This window comes from Artemia sp. Qi Xiang Cuo, chromosome 5, assembly GCF_049724085.1.
Source record: "Artemia sp. Qi Xiang Cuo chromosome 5, ASM4972408v1, whole genome shotgun sequence".
Taxonomy (NCBI): Eukaryota; Metazoa; Arthropoda; class Branchiopoda; order Anostraca; family Artemiidae; genus Artemia; species Artemia sp. Qi Xiang Cuo.
This window is the reverse complement of record NC_142798.1, coordinates 896,541-916,170: the sequence shown is the minus strand read 5'-3', so window position 1 is coordinate 916,170 and position 19,630 is coordinate 896,541. Positions and strand designations below refer to the sequence as shown.

The 19,630-nt window shown below is 36.5% G+C and overlaps 1 protein-coding gene across 1 annotated transcript in view; it reads left to right on the top strand.

Moving 5' to 3' along the window:
* Nucleotides 1-19,630, top strand: part of LOC148951699 (uncharacterized) — a 95,689-nt gene that overhangs the window by 59,152 nt on the left and 16,907 nt on the right. Inside the window, exons 4-5 of the mRNA XM_089088669.1 lie at nucleotides 1,341-1,470; nucleotides 8,795-8,887. Coding sequence (XP_088944795.1) covers nucleotides 1,341-1,470; nucleotides 8,795-8,887 — 223 coding nt within the window. The remainder of the gene's footprint in view (nucleotides 1-1,340; nucleotides 1,471-8,794; nucleotides 8,888-19,630) is intronic.

The window sequence follows — 19,630 nt, the reverse complement described above, 5'->3', positions numbered from 1 at the left end:
TAAAAATAATATACGCCGTATCAAGTCAAGACATTGTATTTGATTTCCGAGTTGAGCTAACTACCCTCAAAAAGCAAAGCTTCTGATTTCAGTCTTGATTCTTCGATACATAGCCATCTGAAGAAGACGTACAAAACGTGCATAACGTGCAAAATGTATAGAGAGTTGATGCAAAATCTCAGGATCTATCAAAATGAAATCCAGTATTTATTTACTTATACCCTCTGCGAGTGGTGTGCAGCAATACTATTCAAGCCAGAGACATAAAATTCTTACATTTTTATGTAAAATTTAATAGGGTCTATTTGTTAGGGTTCTGAGAATAAAAATTTCAGGGAGCAAAATTCCTGTATATTTAGTTTTGACCTGAAAACATAAAGCGTGTGTTAGGAAAATGCTCTAGAAAGAGCTCTAGAAAGCGTACTATTCTAGAAAATGCTCTAGAAAGCGTACCATTCAATAGTTACAGGTATTCAAGGATTTTATTATGCAAAAGTAAAAGTTGGGAATTTCAGAGTGCTGGGCGTATCTGTTCAAAATTTCTGCTGACAAAAATGTTGAGTAGCCTACATTAATTTTGAGTCGAAATTTGATTCTTGATTTGTCGGAAATGGAAAAGAAATTCTTCAGATTGCTAGAATCCTAACAGTTTTTAGTAAGAATTATCTTGTTTTTAATAAAAACTCAGTTGTCACTCAAATTGTTTCTAACAATATTTTACGAACACAGGCCTTAGTTTAGGCACACCAAAAATTGACAATCAGTGACAGATAATAAAAATTCAATAAATGACGCTACAATAAATAATTGCAATGGATAATTGCTGTCAGAGGGAGTAATTGGAATTTTGGAAAATTGTTTTAATGCAAAAGTGAGTTTTCTAGAAAACATTTTTTACGAGAGTACTTTTGAATAATTTCTTAATCAAGTAATTTGAAAAACCCCACTGCAATTATTTCTTCTTGAAGTAGTTTTTCTTGTGATGCGTCGGCTTAATCCAGGAGTTCCGGAAGGAGAACTTTTTTCTCAAAGCTGGAATTCTTATAATTTTATTCTAACCAGAGAATTGTTGGGGGAGGAGGGGGCTGTGGGTTTCCAGAATTTGGATTTATAACTTTTAAAATGTATATTTTTGTTACTATCGGTATTTTGTTAGCTTTTTATTTGGTTTGACAGGTTTTTATAAAATTTACAGATAGTAATAAGTAAATGTTAGACAGAAGTAAACGCGAGGGTACTAATAGAAACAAAAAGATGTACCATTACTCAGCTGTGACTACACTGGTCCTTAGACAGATTTGATTTTTCATCCTAAAGTATTCATTTATACTTTTTTGCAGGGTATTTGCCATACAATTATTTGACAAAATAGCTGAAAAAATTCAGAGTTTATCTTGTCCTGTGGAAACAAAGATACAGCTACTGCCAATTCTAAAACACATGGGAAGTGATGCTCCAACAGCTGCAATTGTAACTATAGTTGAATCCCTTTCTTATTTTATTAATCTTAAATAAAACTTTCTCTACGACAAGTTTTTCAGATAAAAGTAAAGATCCATGTCAAAGTTTATGACGAACCGAAATAAAAACGCGTATTGACTCAATATTAAAACGGACTTTAATTACTGTCAAAGAGTAAATGAAACCAAAAACGAACTGCATTTAAAATAAAAATCACACTAAATTGAGTTTGGGCATCTTTGGAATATTTCAGGAAAAGTGCATTACGTTGTTTTTCTCGGGATACGAAACTAAATCAAAAAACGCTGTGTGCATGTAATTTCAGCGAAAAGGCATATCATTAATATCTCAGGAACACCTAAGGGTATTAAGTTAAAACTGTTTGGGTATATTGAGTTGGAAGCTGAACTAAATCTAAAGATCGCTAAGGGTGTAAAAAGGGTGTATCTCCGATATCTCAGGAACGTTTAAAGGAATTGTGTTGACACTTTGGGTCATGAAGAGGAGGATGGTTGATAGTTTGTCTATACTCAAGGTTTTAGCATTAGGGGGGGGGGTAAGAATTTCTTTAGCCCTATAAAACCCCATAGCTTACACAAACTTTCAATTCATATATTTGAATATTTTTCCACGTACACATCCACCCAAAGCATTATGACACATTTTAAAATATTTTTGTCTTAACAAATGAAAAAGACCGTGTCAATGGCAAGCGATCAGAAACTGATTAAGTAATAATTCCATCAATCAATTTTTCAAAGAAAAGTAAAGAGATATAGTAAACCAAAGAATAACAGAAATAAAGTCAAATAATTTTCAAGCGTAAAATGTCCTTAAATCACCATAAAAAAATGAAATAAAATCCAAAACAAACAGCAATTGCGATAAAGGACCAACGTCAAACCCAACCCGCGCCGACACTACCCCACAGAGGAGTTGGTCGCCCCCCCTGACACTCCCACGGACTTCTGAACACAGGAATGCTATTCGCAATTTCGCTCATATTTGGTTTCATATATCGCTTTACTTTTCTTTAAAACCTTCATGTGTGGATTTTTTTTTAAATTATTTTCCTACCTTTGACGTTAGATCCGCCCGTGTGGCCAGGGGCACCCAAAGCATCCACGAGACTTCGCCCATCTTTTCTGAATTGGGCAGCTGCTTATATGTCTTCCCAATCAGGTGGAAGGGATGCATAGATACTGCGCAGGTCAGGCTGGTATGTTTGTTGCAAAGTGGTCTGAGGTCCTCCCCATCGTCGACTTCCGTTTGAGTGCCAATGTAGAGTGGCTTTTGGGATCTGAGTGTCCTGCTTGCGGAAAATGGCCCAAGTATCTCTACCTCCGAGCTCTAACGATATCAGTCATCAGAGGCTGGTTGGCAAGTCTGCGAACTTTTTCATTTGTGATTCTGTCTGACTAACGAATATTTAAAATTCTTAAATTAGTTTCTGCTTTTTCTTAATTGAAATAGTTTTTTTTCATTTATTAAGCAAAGAATACTTTAAATTTTTGAATGTCTATGAACACCCGGATTCTGGGAAACATACTCTGGATGGGTATCGGGATATCGTTGATATTTTGTTTTTAGAGCCCGCATGTACGTAGGTAAATTTTCCTAAGGATACGTCATTTTGCCAAACTGGAAGCATATAGTATCTTTTGATTTTGTTCAACTTCAGCCTCATCATTCCCTGAAATTATCATCTTAATTCTCTTTGCTGTTCTTGAGATTTTACTAAAATGCCCGTTTAATAACCTGGACACACAAATTGTCTTTTAATTTAGTTCGACATCCTCTCGACATTCCCTGAAAGTTCCAGCTTATTACCACGGTCTGTTTTTGAGATATTGTAAAAGCCCCCGCCTTCCATAATAAAACGTATATTTATACAATTACGTATTTATATTATTTAGGGCCTCGGTTCTTGAGGTTTTGGGGGTCTTGTCATCCCCGGACTTATATTTATTGAATCTTTGACTATTGATTGAATCTAAAATCCCAAACAAAATCGATGTTTCAAATTTTTGATCGTGTGTCAGTGGAGGGCAGGGGGAGAGTTTGGAAAAGAAGGGCAAAGCACCCGAGTGTTTTTCCTCCGATCACCTTTGAATCTTAAAGATATTGCTAGAACTTTTGATTTCCAATCGAATGAGCCCCCCCTCTGATATTTCTTGCTTCATCCTTCCATATGAAGTGGCTCTGGAACAAAGACAATACATTGAAGGCTTATGGCTTTTAACACAAGCAAAGCAAAAGCTTTGCCCCAGATCTAAGGTAATTGATTAAATTAGGCTTTAAACCTACTACTGGCATGTTACTTTTCACTGGGACAATCTGCTTAGTGTGATTTTGACCAGCAGAAGCCTATGTTTTTTTTTGTGAAAAAAATTATGTTTTTTGGTATTATTGATTAAATTAATCAAATTAATTGATTAAATTTAATTAAATGATTAAATGAAATGATTAAATAGATAATTGATTAAATTAGGCTTTAAACCTACTACTGGCATGTTACTTTTCACTGGGACAATCTGCTTAGTGTGATTTTGACCAGCAGAAGCCTATGTTTTTTTTTGTGAAAAAAAATTATATGTTTTGGTATTGTTTACATAGAAATTGGTGGGCATTGGGGAACTGGTGGGCTTGAAAGGTGTGTTAGCAGCTTTCTAATCACTTTTGACCCTTATAAAAGGCACTAGAATTCTTGATTTCCAAATGAATGAGCCCCCTTTGAAGTTTCAATGACAACCCCTTCCATTTAAAGTGTCTTTGGGGAAAAAAAATAAATAATAATAAGTAATAAAACATTGGAGCTGTATGGCCTTTACTATAGGCAATGCTATAGCATTGCCTCTGACTACCTCCACTCTTTCTCTCTCTAGATGGGTCTGACCTTTGATGACCTTTACAAATCTTTAGGTTATAAAAGTAAAATTTTGCAAAATAGATTATCTGCTTGAATGAAGTACAACAAAACTGGGTACTCCTGTACTAAACGGACTCTTTTATATAGTGCTAGTTTGATTAGTGCTAATAAAATAAAATGAATATATAATAGTTTAGAAACAAATTTGGGCTATATATCTGCACAATAGGGGGGGGGGGGTAAATCAAAGCTCAAATTAAATAACAAACCGAACCTAGGTACCTTCTCTCCCCCCCCCCTATACCCCCCCAAAAAACACAGTTTAATATTGTAAACACAATGGAAACCATGTTATCATTGCCAACTCTATAGCAGTTAATATGTCAAAAATTTGACATTTAATGTAGCACCTTACTTTCAGTTAAAAAACTTGTTTTTTAAAATTTAATTTAAAGATAATTTTTTACATAATGCTGAAACAAGTTGAAAAACTTGTTTTTTTTTATTTAATCTTTGTTCCTTTTTTTAAAAAATGCTGGGAAATCCGGTACCCCCTTCACAGTAATCTGCCTTCCCCCCTGAAAACTTCCTCTCTGGACAGAAGCTCCCGCATTTCACCCGACCCCCCCCCTCCCCAAAACCAGAAAAAATTCTCCCCTGAAAATGTCTGTACACTTTCCAATACTCAATGCAATACGTTAACATTGGGTAAAATTCATAGTTTTAAGCCCTCCCTACGGGGACCTAGGGGGATTAAGTCGTCCTAAAAGACATATTTATTATATTTTTGACCATGCTGAACAAAATGGATCTCTCAAAATTTTGATAGGGTCACTTTGGGAAAAAATAAGCGTGGGAGGGGACCTAGTTGTCCTACATTTTTGAAACTTAAAAAGGGCACTAGAACTTTTAATTTCCGTTCGAACAGAAATTTCATCTCCTGATATTGTAGGACCACTGGGTCGATACGATCGATATACAGCTAAACTTGTAGACGATATACAGCTAAATACAATTGATGAGTTATAAAATTGTAATATATTTATGAAGTTATATGCCAGGAAAAATAAACAAAAAGTTCAGATTAACTTTACTTTCATTCACAGGGCAGGTTTACACACTGCGTTCATTTCAGAAAGAATGGAAGGGGGTTGAATGTAAGTGTAAATTAACAAAAAAGCTCAAAACATCGAAAAATAACGGTGGGAAAATCGTACAAATCTTGAGATATTGGAGACAGGGGGCTGAAACTGTTTACATGCCTGGTTTAAAAGGCTATACTGACAGTACTGAACACGGGGGCCGGTGTTTAACATACGGACATTTTTAAAGAAACATACGAAGATTAATATGGAAGTGACCCCAAATGACCTTATAGCATTACAAAAAAAAGCCCCTTAAATATATAAAAGTATGCCTAGTCGACGCGTCCTCGTTCGCAAGGGGCGGACTGACGGTCTCCATGGTTAGCCGTTAGAGTAAGTCCACAGGAAGGATATTTTGTAAAATATAAAAAACAACTATTCTTAAACAAAATTTTTTTATTCCCCTCTCCCTCCCTTTTGAAAAATATAGCATTATTTTGGAAGATGTGTAAAAATGTAGCACTTTAGTGCTACTATTTCCTGGTATCAAAAACAGGACCAGAGTCACCAATTAAGAGAATTCCAAAGGACTGGAGGAGGCGTGTAGCCCTGCTTTCGACCGGTAGCCTAATGCACTGCTTGAATTCAAGTGTATTTTTCCTTCATTTTCTGCTAGAAAAATCTTTAGCAAGCAGTGTGCTGTACGGTTGTCTAAATGTAAACACGCGTATGGTATATACACTTTTCATTATTCCGAGAAAATAGTATTCAGAGTTTCTCAAGTCCACCCATTGCGAAACACTGACACAGGATTTAAGCGAAAAATCGTTAGGATTGGCTTCAAAAAGCATTCTATCCAATTGCGCAATTAAAATAAATGCCGAAGTTCGATGACACGGCTAAATGTCATGTACGCGTTTTCACCATTGACGTACTTCTAGTTCTTCTATGAATTAAAAAAAAAGTTTTTTTAACTAGAAGTAAGGAGTGGAATTAAAACTTAAAATAAACAGAAGCTATTCTGTATATGACAGGGTTTGTCCCCACCTCAACGCCTCTCTCTTTAAGCTAAAGTTTTTTATTTTTTATAAAAATAAATTTTTGAGTGAAATTCAAACTTTAGCGTAAATAGCGCGGCGTTAAGGAGGGGACAGACTCATTCATATACGGAATAATTTCTGTTCGTTTTAAGCTTTAATGTCGCTCCTTAGTTTCAGTTAAAAAACTGTTTTTTTTAATTTAATTTCTGAATATTTTTGAATTAATGAAGTTTTGATTTTGGCTCACTGTACATGAAAAATCAAAGCGAGATTAGCATATTATTTTTTTTTTTTGCTAAATGACTTTCCCGAAATTTTGTTCTTACGTAACTTACGAATTAATTTACGTAACGAACTTCTATATTCGTATGTTTTTATTACGCATATTAGGGAGTTCACCCCCTTGTCAATAACTCTCCCTTTAAGCTAAAGTTCAAACTTTGTTTGAAACGCAAACCCCTGAATCACAAAGGTCGGTTAATTAGAATAGATAGCTCTTTTGAAAGTACTAAGAAAAACTTTAGCGCGAAGAGCGAGGTATTGACTAGGGGGTGAACCCCTACATATAAATAACGATTTCTGTTCCTTTTAAGTTTTGATGTTGCTCCTTACTATCAGTTGAAAAAAACTTAATTTTTTCTACTTAATTTCTGATTGTTTTTCTAAGAAATGCTGGGAAATCCTTCGCCGCCTTCATAGAAATGTCCCTTACCCCAAGGAAACATCTTCCATAAACTAGAAAATAAAATTCTACTTCAGCTACTTTGGTCCATCTTGGAATCTAGCTAGGTTAGGAAACTGACACTTTCAGGAATGGGTCTAAAGGCCAAAGTATGTCCTGGGAAGGGATATGTCCTGGGATTTTGAATTACCTGCCTCCACTCCTGAGTAAGAATTTGTGGTGATTATTTTTCTTTTAATTTTAAGTTTGGAAAAATTGGTGAAATGGTGTTGCATCTTGTGCAACAGCAGCAGAATTTTTTGCCAGTAAATCTGAGTAAGAATTTGTGGTGATTATTTTTCTTTTAATTTTAAGTTTGGAAAAATTGGTGAAATAGTGTTACATCTTGTGCAACAGCAGCAGAAGCTTTTGCCAGTAAATCTGAGTAAGAATTTGTGGTGATTATTTTTCTTTTAATTTTAAGTTTGGAAAAACTGGTGAAACGGTGTTGCATCTTGTGCAACAGCAGCAGAAGCTTTTGCCAGTAAATCTGAGCAAGAATTTGTGGTAATTATTTTTCTTTTAATTTTAAGTTTGGAAAAACTGGTGAAACGGTGTTGCATCTTGTGCAACGGCAGCAGAAGCTTTTGCCAGTAAATCTGAGTAAGAATTTGGTGCTTATTTTTCTTTTAATTTTAAATTTGGAAAAAAGGGTGAAATGGTGTTTTATGTTGTATAATTAGTTACTGGGAAACGGTTAAGCGTTTACACTCAAATAGTGGAATGCTCATAAACAGAATAGATCCTGTCCTTCAAAATTTCTGCTGGTTGCAAATATTTTTCTATATTATAGTATGATTAGACGTAATGGTAAAACCGTTTTTAAGTCCTTATAAATTGCAGAAGAACTGATTTATTGCCACTCTATAACGAAAAATACTTGAAATCAGAATAATGGCTGTCTTTAAAACGTATCTCTAAACTTATTTCATCTTATGGTAAGTTCAGTAATGCCTTTTAAAAGTGTTTTCAGCCCGTTAAAATAGGAAAGGAAAATGATTGCTGATGCTGTTTTTACTGATGATTGACAATCGTGTAACCGCATGTCTTCATTCAAAGTTAAGTTTATAGGGTATTTGTTTAATATACCCCTTACCTAATATTCTTCTAATATGTTTCTCTGATGCTCAATCCTAATGAAATATACTAAAGTAAGATAAACATATAATACTATAGAAACAAGTTTGGGCTGTATATATTCAAATTGGGGGGTGGGGGTGGGGGTAAACTATAGCGGGTCTGCATGCCTAATGTGTTAGGTTACAATTATTGTAACCTAACAAGGGAATCGGAGATTCCCTTGTTAAAGGGAAAGGGAATCGGAGTATAGGTTACTAAAGCTAAAGACTTGACTTTATAAGATAAATGAAAATATAACCAACGCCCCCTTTTATATTCTGACTCACCTTGTCTACCTAGTCAAAATCAAGGAGATTTATAGAAGGTTGAACTATAGTAATAAGGGTGTTTTTTTTACCAATTGGCTTCATTCTTCTAGAATATGTATTGAGCAGAGGGAGTGAGATTTTTCAGTACTTTTGTTCCTATCACTAACTATTACTATTGTTTATTTTTTCGTATAGAAGTAAGTTGATTAAAGTTCCTCCCCCTTTTTTAGGTATGGCCTGATATGACAGTTGATAGGATGAGCGATAAAAGCATACGTGTTACTGGTTACGATAATGGACAGATAAAGATTTTCTTAATCACTGTAAGTATAATGCTTTTTTATTAACTAGCTAATTTGTAAACGTTAAAAAATAAAATAAAAATTAACTAAAGTAATTTGGTGTATCCCTCTTACACTTAGGTGTATCCCTCTTACTCTTAGATTATTAGTATATCTTACACTAATAATCTTAATACTTACACTAATATCTTTACACAATGTATCAGCTCTCCCCAGATTTGTGGGTATTTACACAACTTAAAAATTTCAAGCCGACACTTCACTTAAAACTATTTCATTTGGCTATAAAAGTAAATCTTATTATCCAAATCTTGTTATCAAAGTAATCTTATAAAAGTATCTTGTTGTAAAAGTAAAATTTTGCAAAATAGATCATCTGCTTAAATGAAGTACAACAAAACTGGGTACTCCTGTACTAAACGGACTCTTTTATATAGTGCTAGTTTGATTAGTGCTAATAAAATAAAATAGGATGAATATATAATAGTTTAGAAACAAATTTGAGCTATATATCTGCACAATAGGGGGGGGGTAAATCAACGCTACTATTAAATACATAACCTAACCTAGGTACCTTCTCTCCCCCCCCCCCTATAGGCCTACCCCCCAAAAAACACAGTTTAATATTGTAAACACAATGGAAACCATGTTATCATTGCCAAATCTATAGCAGTTAACATGTCAAAAATTTGACATTTAATGTAGCTCCTTACTTTCAGTTAAAAAACTTGTTTTTTAAAATTTAATTTAAAGATAATTTTTTACATAATGCTGAAACAAGTTGAAAAACTTGTTTTTTTTATTTAATCTTTGATCCTTTTTTTTAAAAAATGCTGGGAAATCCGGTACCCCCTTCACAGTAATCTGCCTTCCCCCATGAAAACTTCCTCCATGGAAAGATGCTCCCACATATCACCCGACCCCCCCCCTCCCCAAAACCAGAAACAATTCCCCCCTGAAAATGTCTGTACACTTTCCAATACCCAATGCCATACGTTAACATTGGGTAAAATTCATAGTTTTAAGCCCTCCCTACGGGGACCTAGGGGGATTAAGTCGTCCTAAAAGACATATTTATTATATTTTTGACCATGCTGAACAAAATGGATCTCTCAAAATTTTGATCGGGTGACTTTGGGAAAAAAATAAGCGTGGGAGGGGACCTAGTTGTCCTACGTTTTTGAAACTTAAAAAGGGCACTAGAACTTTTAATTTCCGTTCGAACAGAAATTTCATCTCCTGATATTGTAGGACCACTGGGTCGATACGATCGATATACAGCTAAATTTGTAGACGGTATACAGCTAAATAGTAGAAGGCTATCTTGTTGTTGTTGTAAGTGCACGCTCTCAGCGAATGTCAATGGCATGTTATTTGTTGTTGTTGTTGTAAGTGCACGCTCTCAGTGAATGTCAAGGTGTCCAGAAATAGGAAACAGCATTTGATGTTGTTGTTATTTTGGGCATGCTCCCAACGAATGTTATGAGTTTCCAGAAATAGAAAACAGTTAGATCACGTGTTTCCTTCTCAGCCAATCAGAGAGCTTGCTTACATATTAGCGACAGAGTGAATATGAGGAAAGGATTTTTGCTATAGTTTTATTAGTCTGTGAATAGAATTCAAAGGAGTGAGAAGAACAGTTTGACTTTACTCATTGGGATATATATTTGTGCTGATGATGACGAGTGGAATGTTTACCCTCTTAGAAGTAGATAGTGGAGTTGATGGTAATAATACAAGAGCGCCAAACATTGCGGTGGAAATCACGAAAGGATCACGACTTTGTCTGGAATGGGATGCAGTATATGCAAGATATGTGATATCCTTGAGCAAATTTAAAATGGAGGATCAATTATGTTTCGCTGCAAAAGTTGATATAGCACATGTGAATAGACTTAAATGTGCTTTAAGTGCATTAGTGAAACATATCGAAGACAATAAACTCTATCGCTAATTGTACATGCTCTGTATTATTGTTGTTATAATTATTCAATAAAATCGTTTCGAAATAAAAAATGTTCCATTTCTTTTCTGGTCAGGGCTAACGAATCAGGATCAGTCTAGAGTCAGCAGTCGGAGTGAAAGGATTGAAAAATGAATAAATTTGAGAAAAAGAGAATTAGATCAAATCTAGTGTTTATTGAAAAACAGTTTCATATTGATTTAGTGAGATTAGTGCAATACTCTCAGCCAATGGGTTTGCAAATATACACTCTAAACGCACAGTCCCCGTACGTACTATACTCATATCCTGTGTACCCGACAAATCCAATACAATGATACCATGTGTTTTAGCAAACATATCTTCGGTTATACCATTTTCAAAGAGTTGGGAGTCATGATCTAGGGTTTGCATGGTCAACTCATACAATGTTCTATAGGATTTATCAAAAGATAGATTGTAGAGTGGAATGCCGTTTGCTTTGCACACAAGAGATGAAAGTCCAAACATCTCGAATTTATGTGGGCATTCAGTCCATGATCCTAGTGCATTGCCGCTTTTTATAAATGTCAAAGCGAGTTCTGACGGAATTTCACCATTGATAAGTGATGATTCGGTGAAGGTGTGATAACTCCTTGCAATATGACGTTGATTGGTGATTGTATGAGGAACAAGTAGTTTAATATTGTTGCCATTGGCTCTCAGTTCCACTGCCAAAGCAACAGAACTCATGACCTGTTATTTGCGTACATGAAGTATTGCCGAGGTGAGGGAGAGACTTACATCAGGATTGGCAGCAAGTTCTTTTCTCAATATGAAATTGGAGGGTGCAAGCGTCAATTTTATATCCACTTTAACATTGGGTTGCAGCCATTGGGGTATATTAAATATTTCATGATATATTTTTCCAACTAGATGTAATTCACTAGTTGTAGCATTTTTAATTGCATATGTACTATCAGTATTAGTAATATATTCATATCCATTGGAGGTGCCTCTCAATTCCTTGTATGACTTGTGTGTCATCAGCATGAATTGCATATAGCTTGTATAATTTGAGAGATTGTTGCTAGTGCTCACCAGTGTGCCATTGATGTAGACACTAATTTGATGAAATAAATTATGTAATATACAATTTTCATAGGATATTCCATCGGCTCGAATTGGCATTGTATTATCAGATTTCCGGACTTTCATTTGCAAATCTATAAATGTTGAAGAAATGTCAATAAAGTAGTCTTCATTGGAATAAATTTGAAAGTGGATATTATCGGAGAGGGGTTGTTGAGGATAAAATTGTTCATAGTATCCATGCTTGACACTCATATCAACATTTTCTGCATTGAATAGATTCAATGAGGCGGTGATTGAAGGTTGAGAATCCTTATGTGGCAGGTAGGACATTTTAGGGGAAGAAATCTAGTTTCGATCTAACAATTTTCTTCCTGGGGCTTCTTCTTCTGTTTACAGCACGTGTCGGCTTTTTCCTTCTTTTCTTTGACAAGAGGGATGATGTCTTTCGTTTCCGACCTGAGTGGAGACTGATGAGTGATGCATTGTTTCTCGACCTTTTTAAGCCTTTACCATTTTGATTTAATTTCTCGCCAAGAGTTCGCGCACTAGACTTAAGATTTTCCGAAGCACTTTTTTTAAAATCCTTGCCAGAGCCCCAACCGTATAGCTTAGAGGACGCAAAATCTGTATCAACCGGTACAATATATTTTCTAGACAGTGGTATTGAAGAGCAAAACAGCTTAGCAAACCAACTGCCAAGACCGTAGCGAGACATTGAAGAGCGACCTTTGTAATAGTCCGTTCCATTGCCCTGTTGTCTTGGGCCAAGAGTATTAATATAGCTGTCAATATCAGGACAAGTGAATACCACTTTTTTATTAGACATCTTGCTTTTGAATGATGGGACGAAAATGGCATGTAATCACAGCCAAACCTTTTGAATTTGCTATGGGATCACCCAATTCGGTTCTTAGTGTTAACTGACAGAATTCCAAATAGGAAGTGTTTACGGGAATAGATTGAAGATGCTTTAGATCATGGCGAAAACTGAGCTTTCGATGGGTCATTCATTCCCAAACATGTAGGGATGGGAAATTTCAAGTACCAACCCGTGATGTTTCCGCAAATGAAGCGTAGAGACAAATGAAAGGGTCCACAATGACGGAAAGTAGACCATCAGAACCATTGACATTTGTAGCTCCGGCAATTTTACCATTGATTATATTGAGCTTAAAGCCAAGAACATCCTTTAGACTATCATTGAGATTAACCTTTTCACTGGCAATAGGTGAACTAATGTAGATCTTACCCTCCTCCTTTGAATAGTTCAAATGAAGAGCTCCCTTTTTACGAGCGGAAACTCTTTTATTAATAGAACGACATAAATCATTCATACAGGTGAGTTCCTCGTAGGGTAATTCAATATATGGATAATCCATCCGATTGATTTTTTGAATTTGTTCTTGATCACTTGAGGATGGTGGTGGTGGCCAATCATAGGGTCTAATTTTTATTTCATATTTACGATCCTTTCTCAGAATGTCATAAGTATTTTTGAGAATACAGTCGACAAGAGCCACTTCATACTTTCCATTGTCTTTGAATTTGATGGTGGGGGAGAGTTTCGTCCAGAAATCATTTGTTCTATTCAGATCATTGTAGAGAGGATCAGAAACATTGGACATGAAATTCACATAGAAATCATTGGGCATTGTTAATATCTTCAGCACCGACCCAAGAATCAAAATCTGAGTTGTGTCCTAGCCAGCGAACAAGCAACTGTCTCTTGTCCCTACGAGTACGACTCTTTAATATCTTTTCAATTTGATAAATTTCACTATTGTTTCTAACTTTTTGCAGTTCATATTCATAAGAACCACCGAGAATCTCATAATCTTTGGTGTCTCGCAGTCGATATATCGTGGGCTCGGTGTCCAGGATTTTGGACACTTTAAAAAGTTCAGTGCTCCATAAATAATTCCCCATTTCAAAAATATTGGCGGTTCTATTAATTCGAACAGTATCACCCACATTGAATTTCTTCTTCACATTTTTTTTTCTGTTTCATCATTGGAATATTGCTTTAGAAAAGCATCACATGTATTTTCATTGCAGTGAACATCCCGAGGGCTTGAGTTGGACAGAGATCGATGAGGTCGATGATTGTATATCTGCATGATTTTATCTAAATCATGAATAAAAGCCGGTGTATTTTTCAGTGTAGAGTATCTTGAAATTAATAGACGAATCGTTCATATTAATCGTTCAGCCAATGCAGCCTTTATCGGGCTGTGACTATGATAAAGTGTTGTATTATATTTCAATAAAACCTTTTGCACATGGGGATTAACGAATTCACTGCCACGATCCGATTGAATTTTTCTATACGAATCCTGTTCAAGAATACTTTCAATGGCCCGAGCAACTTCAACACCTCTCTTTGATCGCAGTGGAATTGCATAGGCATAGTGACTAAAGACACTGATTGCCACCAGAATATATTTTTAGGGCTCATTGTGACGCCGTTAAATTGTGTCTTAAGTTAAAATATCCTTTTGCATTAAATGCAGAGGGAAAAAGGCTTTAGTTTGTTGATATTGCTTGTCGCAATGCCTATGATTACGATGCAGTGTATAACTCGATTAATTCTCTAGATACTCTTTTGCATTTTTCAATGTGGTACCGGAGACACCTTTAGAAAGCGTTTTGGGAGAACTTAAACTTCCCACTTCACCAATATTTTCATAGACACTTTTCAGAACTTCATCCATTTTGAACGCAAACATGTAGTGAAATGGTCACTCCCCTTTTGCACACTGGAGGGTGAATCAATTCGTCTTCGCTTTTGACCAGCAGCCACAGGTGTTGTAAAATCAGTGGTGCTGCTGCTACTAGTATTTTCAAATATTGAATCTTCTTCTTCTTTTCTAAATGGTGTTGGTATTGGCGCTGTAGGAAGACTATATTCTCTTAGTTTCCTTAAAATTCGCTTATTGCCAATACGACTTTTGGGAAAGTTTGATAGACTTAGAGAAGTGTATTGATTATTGTCAAATGATAGAGGTTCTTTACGATTCGTCACCATATCACAAATTAAATCAACTAGATTATAACTTTTTCCCAGAATTATAATTCGTTTCCCTGTGCTATCGACTTGAACTTGATGATCATCATCAGTTTCCAACATGAGATAAGATAATACTCTTTTACTCTGTTCACGATAGGTGAGTGGAAATAGGTTTCCAATTTTCGATACAATTGAATTCAATTCCTTCTCCTTTGATTGTGCAGAATCTTGAGGAGATGTTTCCTGTTTAGAGGGATCGGTGGTGGTGGCGAAGGTGGGTCTCTCACGATAAGTTCTATGTTTGTCCACTTGTCGCAATGCATCTTGGAGTAAAAGTAGTTTTTGTCATCGGCAATATTCTTATCATTAATGTATTTGCTTAGATTGTATTTAAAATGTTCGACAGGCGAGAGGATAAGTTGAAATGGTGTCAATTTACAGGGTTTAGCCATTCTCTCTCTCTAGAGAAAACTGTTTACAAGTCCAGCAATTATTGGCAGTAAAAGTGTGAAAAGCTACCGGCCGCTTGAAGGAGTCGTTTTCTTTTAAAAATATTTTACCATTTTTTTAAAATCCCAGGCGCGTACAGGGGGACGATGTTTGTTTGTATGTTGTCTAACACCTTCTGGCAGTTGAATATTGCCCTTAGTTAAATTTAAACAAAGTTCAGATATTAGATTAATGAAATCATTATCAACACCATGTTTGAGTATAGCCTTCCTAAGTAAGGGTTTTGAAGTGCTTAAAACGGAAAATAAATGCCGTTGTTCATGTAGTTTCTTCAGTGTCATAACGCCAACTAATAGCCTTTTCTACTGTTCACCGGAAGATATACTGTAATTTTATTGTCGAAAATGTCGGTGACTACACGTATATCCTCGGGCGTGCTCTGATTAAGATCCAGCAAAATGTAACCGTAGGGCTTTCTAGTCGCCTGAGTGTACGCTGACACAAGACATTTAGGGGCGCCGGGGTATATCTGCTTATTGAGAGTTATGAGCGAGCTAGAATCACGAACAACTCGACAGATAATATAGATGGAGCAATTCAAAGCAAGGGTTCGCATACATTTTCTCTGATGAAACAGATTGTGTAGAACTAGGTTTATGGAACTTTGGTTGTAGCATTTCATGTGAGAACTGTTCAATGGATTCAGCCAAATCATCGATTCTCATCCACGATTTCGATTCAATACTATTGAAAACATCAAGCCCTCCTATGAATTTTACTGGTATGGTTGTGGCAATAGCTTTTATTTGATCATAAGACTCCTGCCAAATACTATAGCAATAGTAGATTTTTTTCGGCTTTTCCAAAAACATTTTATCGCAATTTTGAATTATTCTAGTTAAAAGTGTTGTTTTCCCTGACATTGAGGGACCAGTTTTAAAGGGTGAAGGGTGTTTTAAATTGATATTTGTTGCTGCTGCTGCTGTTGACAACAGTAGGACTATAACTAACTGTAAATCATACGTGTCCAATGAATAAGTAGTAATAATTTTCTAATAGATCTATCTAGTACTGGTTAACAACAACAAAACAACAATATTCTATTGTAGTATTTATTTCGGCAATATGAAAACAAATATTTGTTCAACGTGAACTGCAATGATATGAATAACACTTGTTCAATAAGAAAAACACCAATATTTCATGTCAGCATTTATTTCGACACTGCATGAAAACTCTATTTGTTCAACATGAACAACAACATAATAATAACACTTTATGTTCAACAAGAACCTGACAATATTTCATGGCAGTATTTATTTCAACACTGCATTAAAACTCTATTTGTTCAACATGAACTGCAATGATAAAAATGACACTTATTGTCTTTAAAAACACTTTTTTGTCCATCAACATGAAGATCAACACTTATTGTCTTTAAACACTTTGTCCATCAACAACAACACTTTATTAACATTAGTAGCAAACACACAATTTTCTATACAAAACATGAGCACTTGAAAACAACACTTGAAAACACTTGGAACATGAACTAAGCACAGTTGAACATTACAGTGAATTTAAAAGTCCCCCCCCCGGGGTCGCGGGGCTGAAGGCCGGCCGGCCGCGGGCGGGACCCCCCACCCCCCTGGGCAGCCCCGGGAAGGCCCCCTCACCCCCCAGGGAGCCGCGGGGCGAAAATGGATTGTACACAATAGCTGTCGTCACTGCTGCTACAGGTTAGTTGAGGTTGGGTTAGTTGAGGTTAGTTAATTTATGAACGGGTTGGTGGTTAGGTTAGTTAATTTATGAAAGGTTGATGGTGGCTAGTTGGTTAGTTCAAGTTAGGTTAATTTATCCAGACCAAGTTGATTGCGATAGTCTATGCATTCAACTCGGTCTGAAATACGGTAGTGGCCATGAGGTAGGACACTCCCACCATTCTCGAGCACATAGACTTTGTCAGATATACATGAAATTGCATTTTTTTCCACTCTCACAGTATAATTTATATACGCTAGAGAGCGAATTGCAAGCACTTGTGCTCTCAGCACTAGGCTACTTTCTACACAGTCTCTGTACACGCTAATGTTGAAATTGCTCATTACAAAGTGTTTAGGCACCCCATTACATGCCTTCTTTTCTTCACCACTATGAGTTTCCATGCAATAAACTTTGGGGCCCGGAAACACCCCCCTGGATATCAAGTCACTCCCCGTCTCTGATTTTAACATTAATAGTTGGTTGGGGGCTTGACGTTTCACCAACTCGGGATAGAGGGATGGATTCCAGTTGGTGAAATCCATCCGCGAGCTGATGTGTTCCCCCTTTTCTAAATCACCCAATAAATATTCAGTCCCATTTACCTTTAACAGCAGAGAATCTGTATCCCCGTAATAAACTTGAACCTCCCTCTCCTGTAGCCATTGCACCTTGCACACATTGTAAAAGAACGACAACATGAGCTTTTTGGAAATTTCTAGTACTGAACTGCCGCCTGCTATATTCTTGTTCAGTATAACATTTCGCTTTGGCCTGTGTAGAAGAACCATGCCAGCCTCTATGCTCGTGAACGATGTATAATTGGGGTCAGAAATAATTCGTGCAAACTCTTGAGGGTCAGTCTAAACGTCGCAATGAGATCTATTGCGTACGCTTTCACACAATGTGTCAAACGCTGATTTTAGGATGAGTTTTTAAATTTCCATTTCTACCTTTGAGTTAGCTCGAGAGCATTTATCGACAAAGGTATCAATAAACATTTTTAAATATGGTCGCTGATTGAACTGTAGGACCCTGTGTATTTTGGTGATCTTGAAACCATTGTTCATCATCCAGTGCTGAACCACATGGTGAACAACGATATTCTTCTTTGGATCCAAATCAGCAATCAGTTTTTGTTTAGAGGGGGTCCTGTGTATCCTCATAACGTCAATCACGAATTGGCGGGGGGAGTTAAACAAGTTTTTTCTCCTGGACCAAGTGAGCCGTAGAAAAACAAAATTTCCTTCGGTATCGTGAAAGACCAACGGGAAATTCCTATTACCCTAACAGTGCTATCATAGCCGCCCGTGGTTTTTGGTGGGTTTCCTGTCAGGAAAAACGAAAGGATTCTCAAGTCCTTGATAGTTCACACACGGTACAGAGTAGTGAGACATTGCTGATGGGTACAATGAGTTCATGTCCAAGAAAACTACATTTGACTTTACACCGGTGCTTTGCCCGCTTGGATCAGATGACAAGACGCGGTCCCCATGAAAAACATACCCTCCTCTCATTGAACGCTCTACAAAAAGGTGTTGATCTACATCTGTGATTAGGCCTATTTCCTCCCTACTAATTTTTTAAATCAAATCCATCACTAAATGGGGTGTGGAAAAATAATAGCCTATATCTAACCCGAACTCTGAATAGATTTGGTCTGTGTTCTTACAGACTATATCCAACAGAGTTAGAACGTCACTGGCCAAGTACAGTCTACAATAATCCCACCCATTTTTACAATCCCCCTTAGACCACACCTTCCTGGCAAACTCATACTCCTCGGCTGTGCGTTCACTGTTGGTCAGTAAATTGTAAAAAGCTTCAATTGGCGGTAGTTTCACCTCGCTTAAGCGAGCGCCAGAACAGTAATAATCATATGCGTATACACCTTTGCAGGTTAATAAGTCATACATTTCACAGTCTTGAAAGTGCTGTTTAAGCAAGTGAAAGCTATCAAAATTGTCGCTTTTCTGCACTTGAATCAATTGACTCAATGCCTTGGGAAAAAAAACTAAAAGAATCTAAAAACCTGATTTTATTCCAGCACGTACGTCCATTATCCACTACCTGCCATTTCAGTTCGAGAAGCAGCAACTTCTCGGCCGATTCGGGAATAATGTTATAGGTAAATGAACTATTTACCCATGGACTGTCTACTCCCCCTCCCTCCCTGTGCATACGTGCCAGTGCCGATAAAATAAATTTTAAGTCATAATTAGAGTTGTGGATAAAAACAGGAATAAAAAACTGTTGGCTAACATTTAAATTACACGATTGATGCGAAACCCGTCTAAAATTACTGGCCCCCACGGCTCTGTCCTGCCACAAGTGCGCCTGGTCTTTGACTTTCCCCCTTCCCACCTCTTTTCCTATTAGTCCCCTTATCCCCCTCTACAAACTCCCCCTTACATACCCACCATATTTTTTGATTTTTAATCGTGAGACAATCCTCTGCAGACAAAACCATTGGGTAATGGGTATTTCTCAAACGAGAAATAGCACCATTAGCCGTGCCAATTAGTTTAGT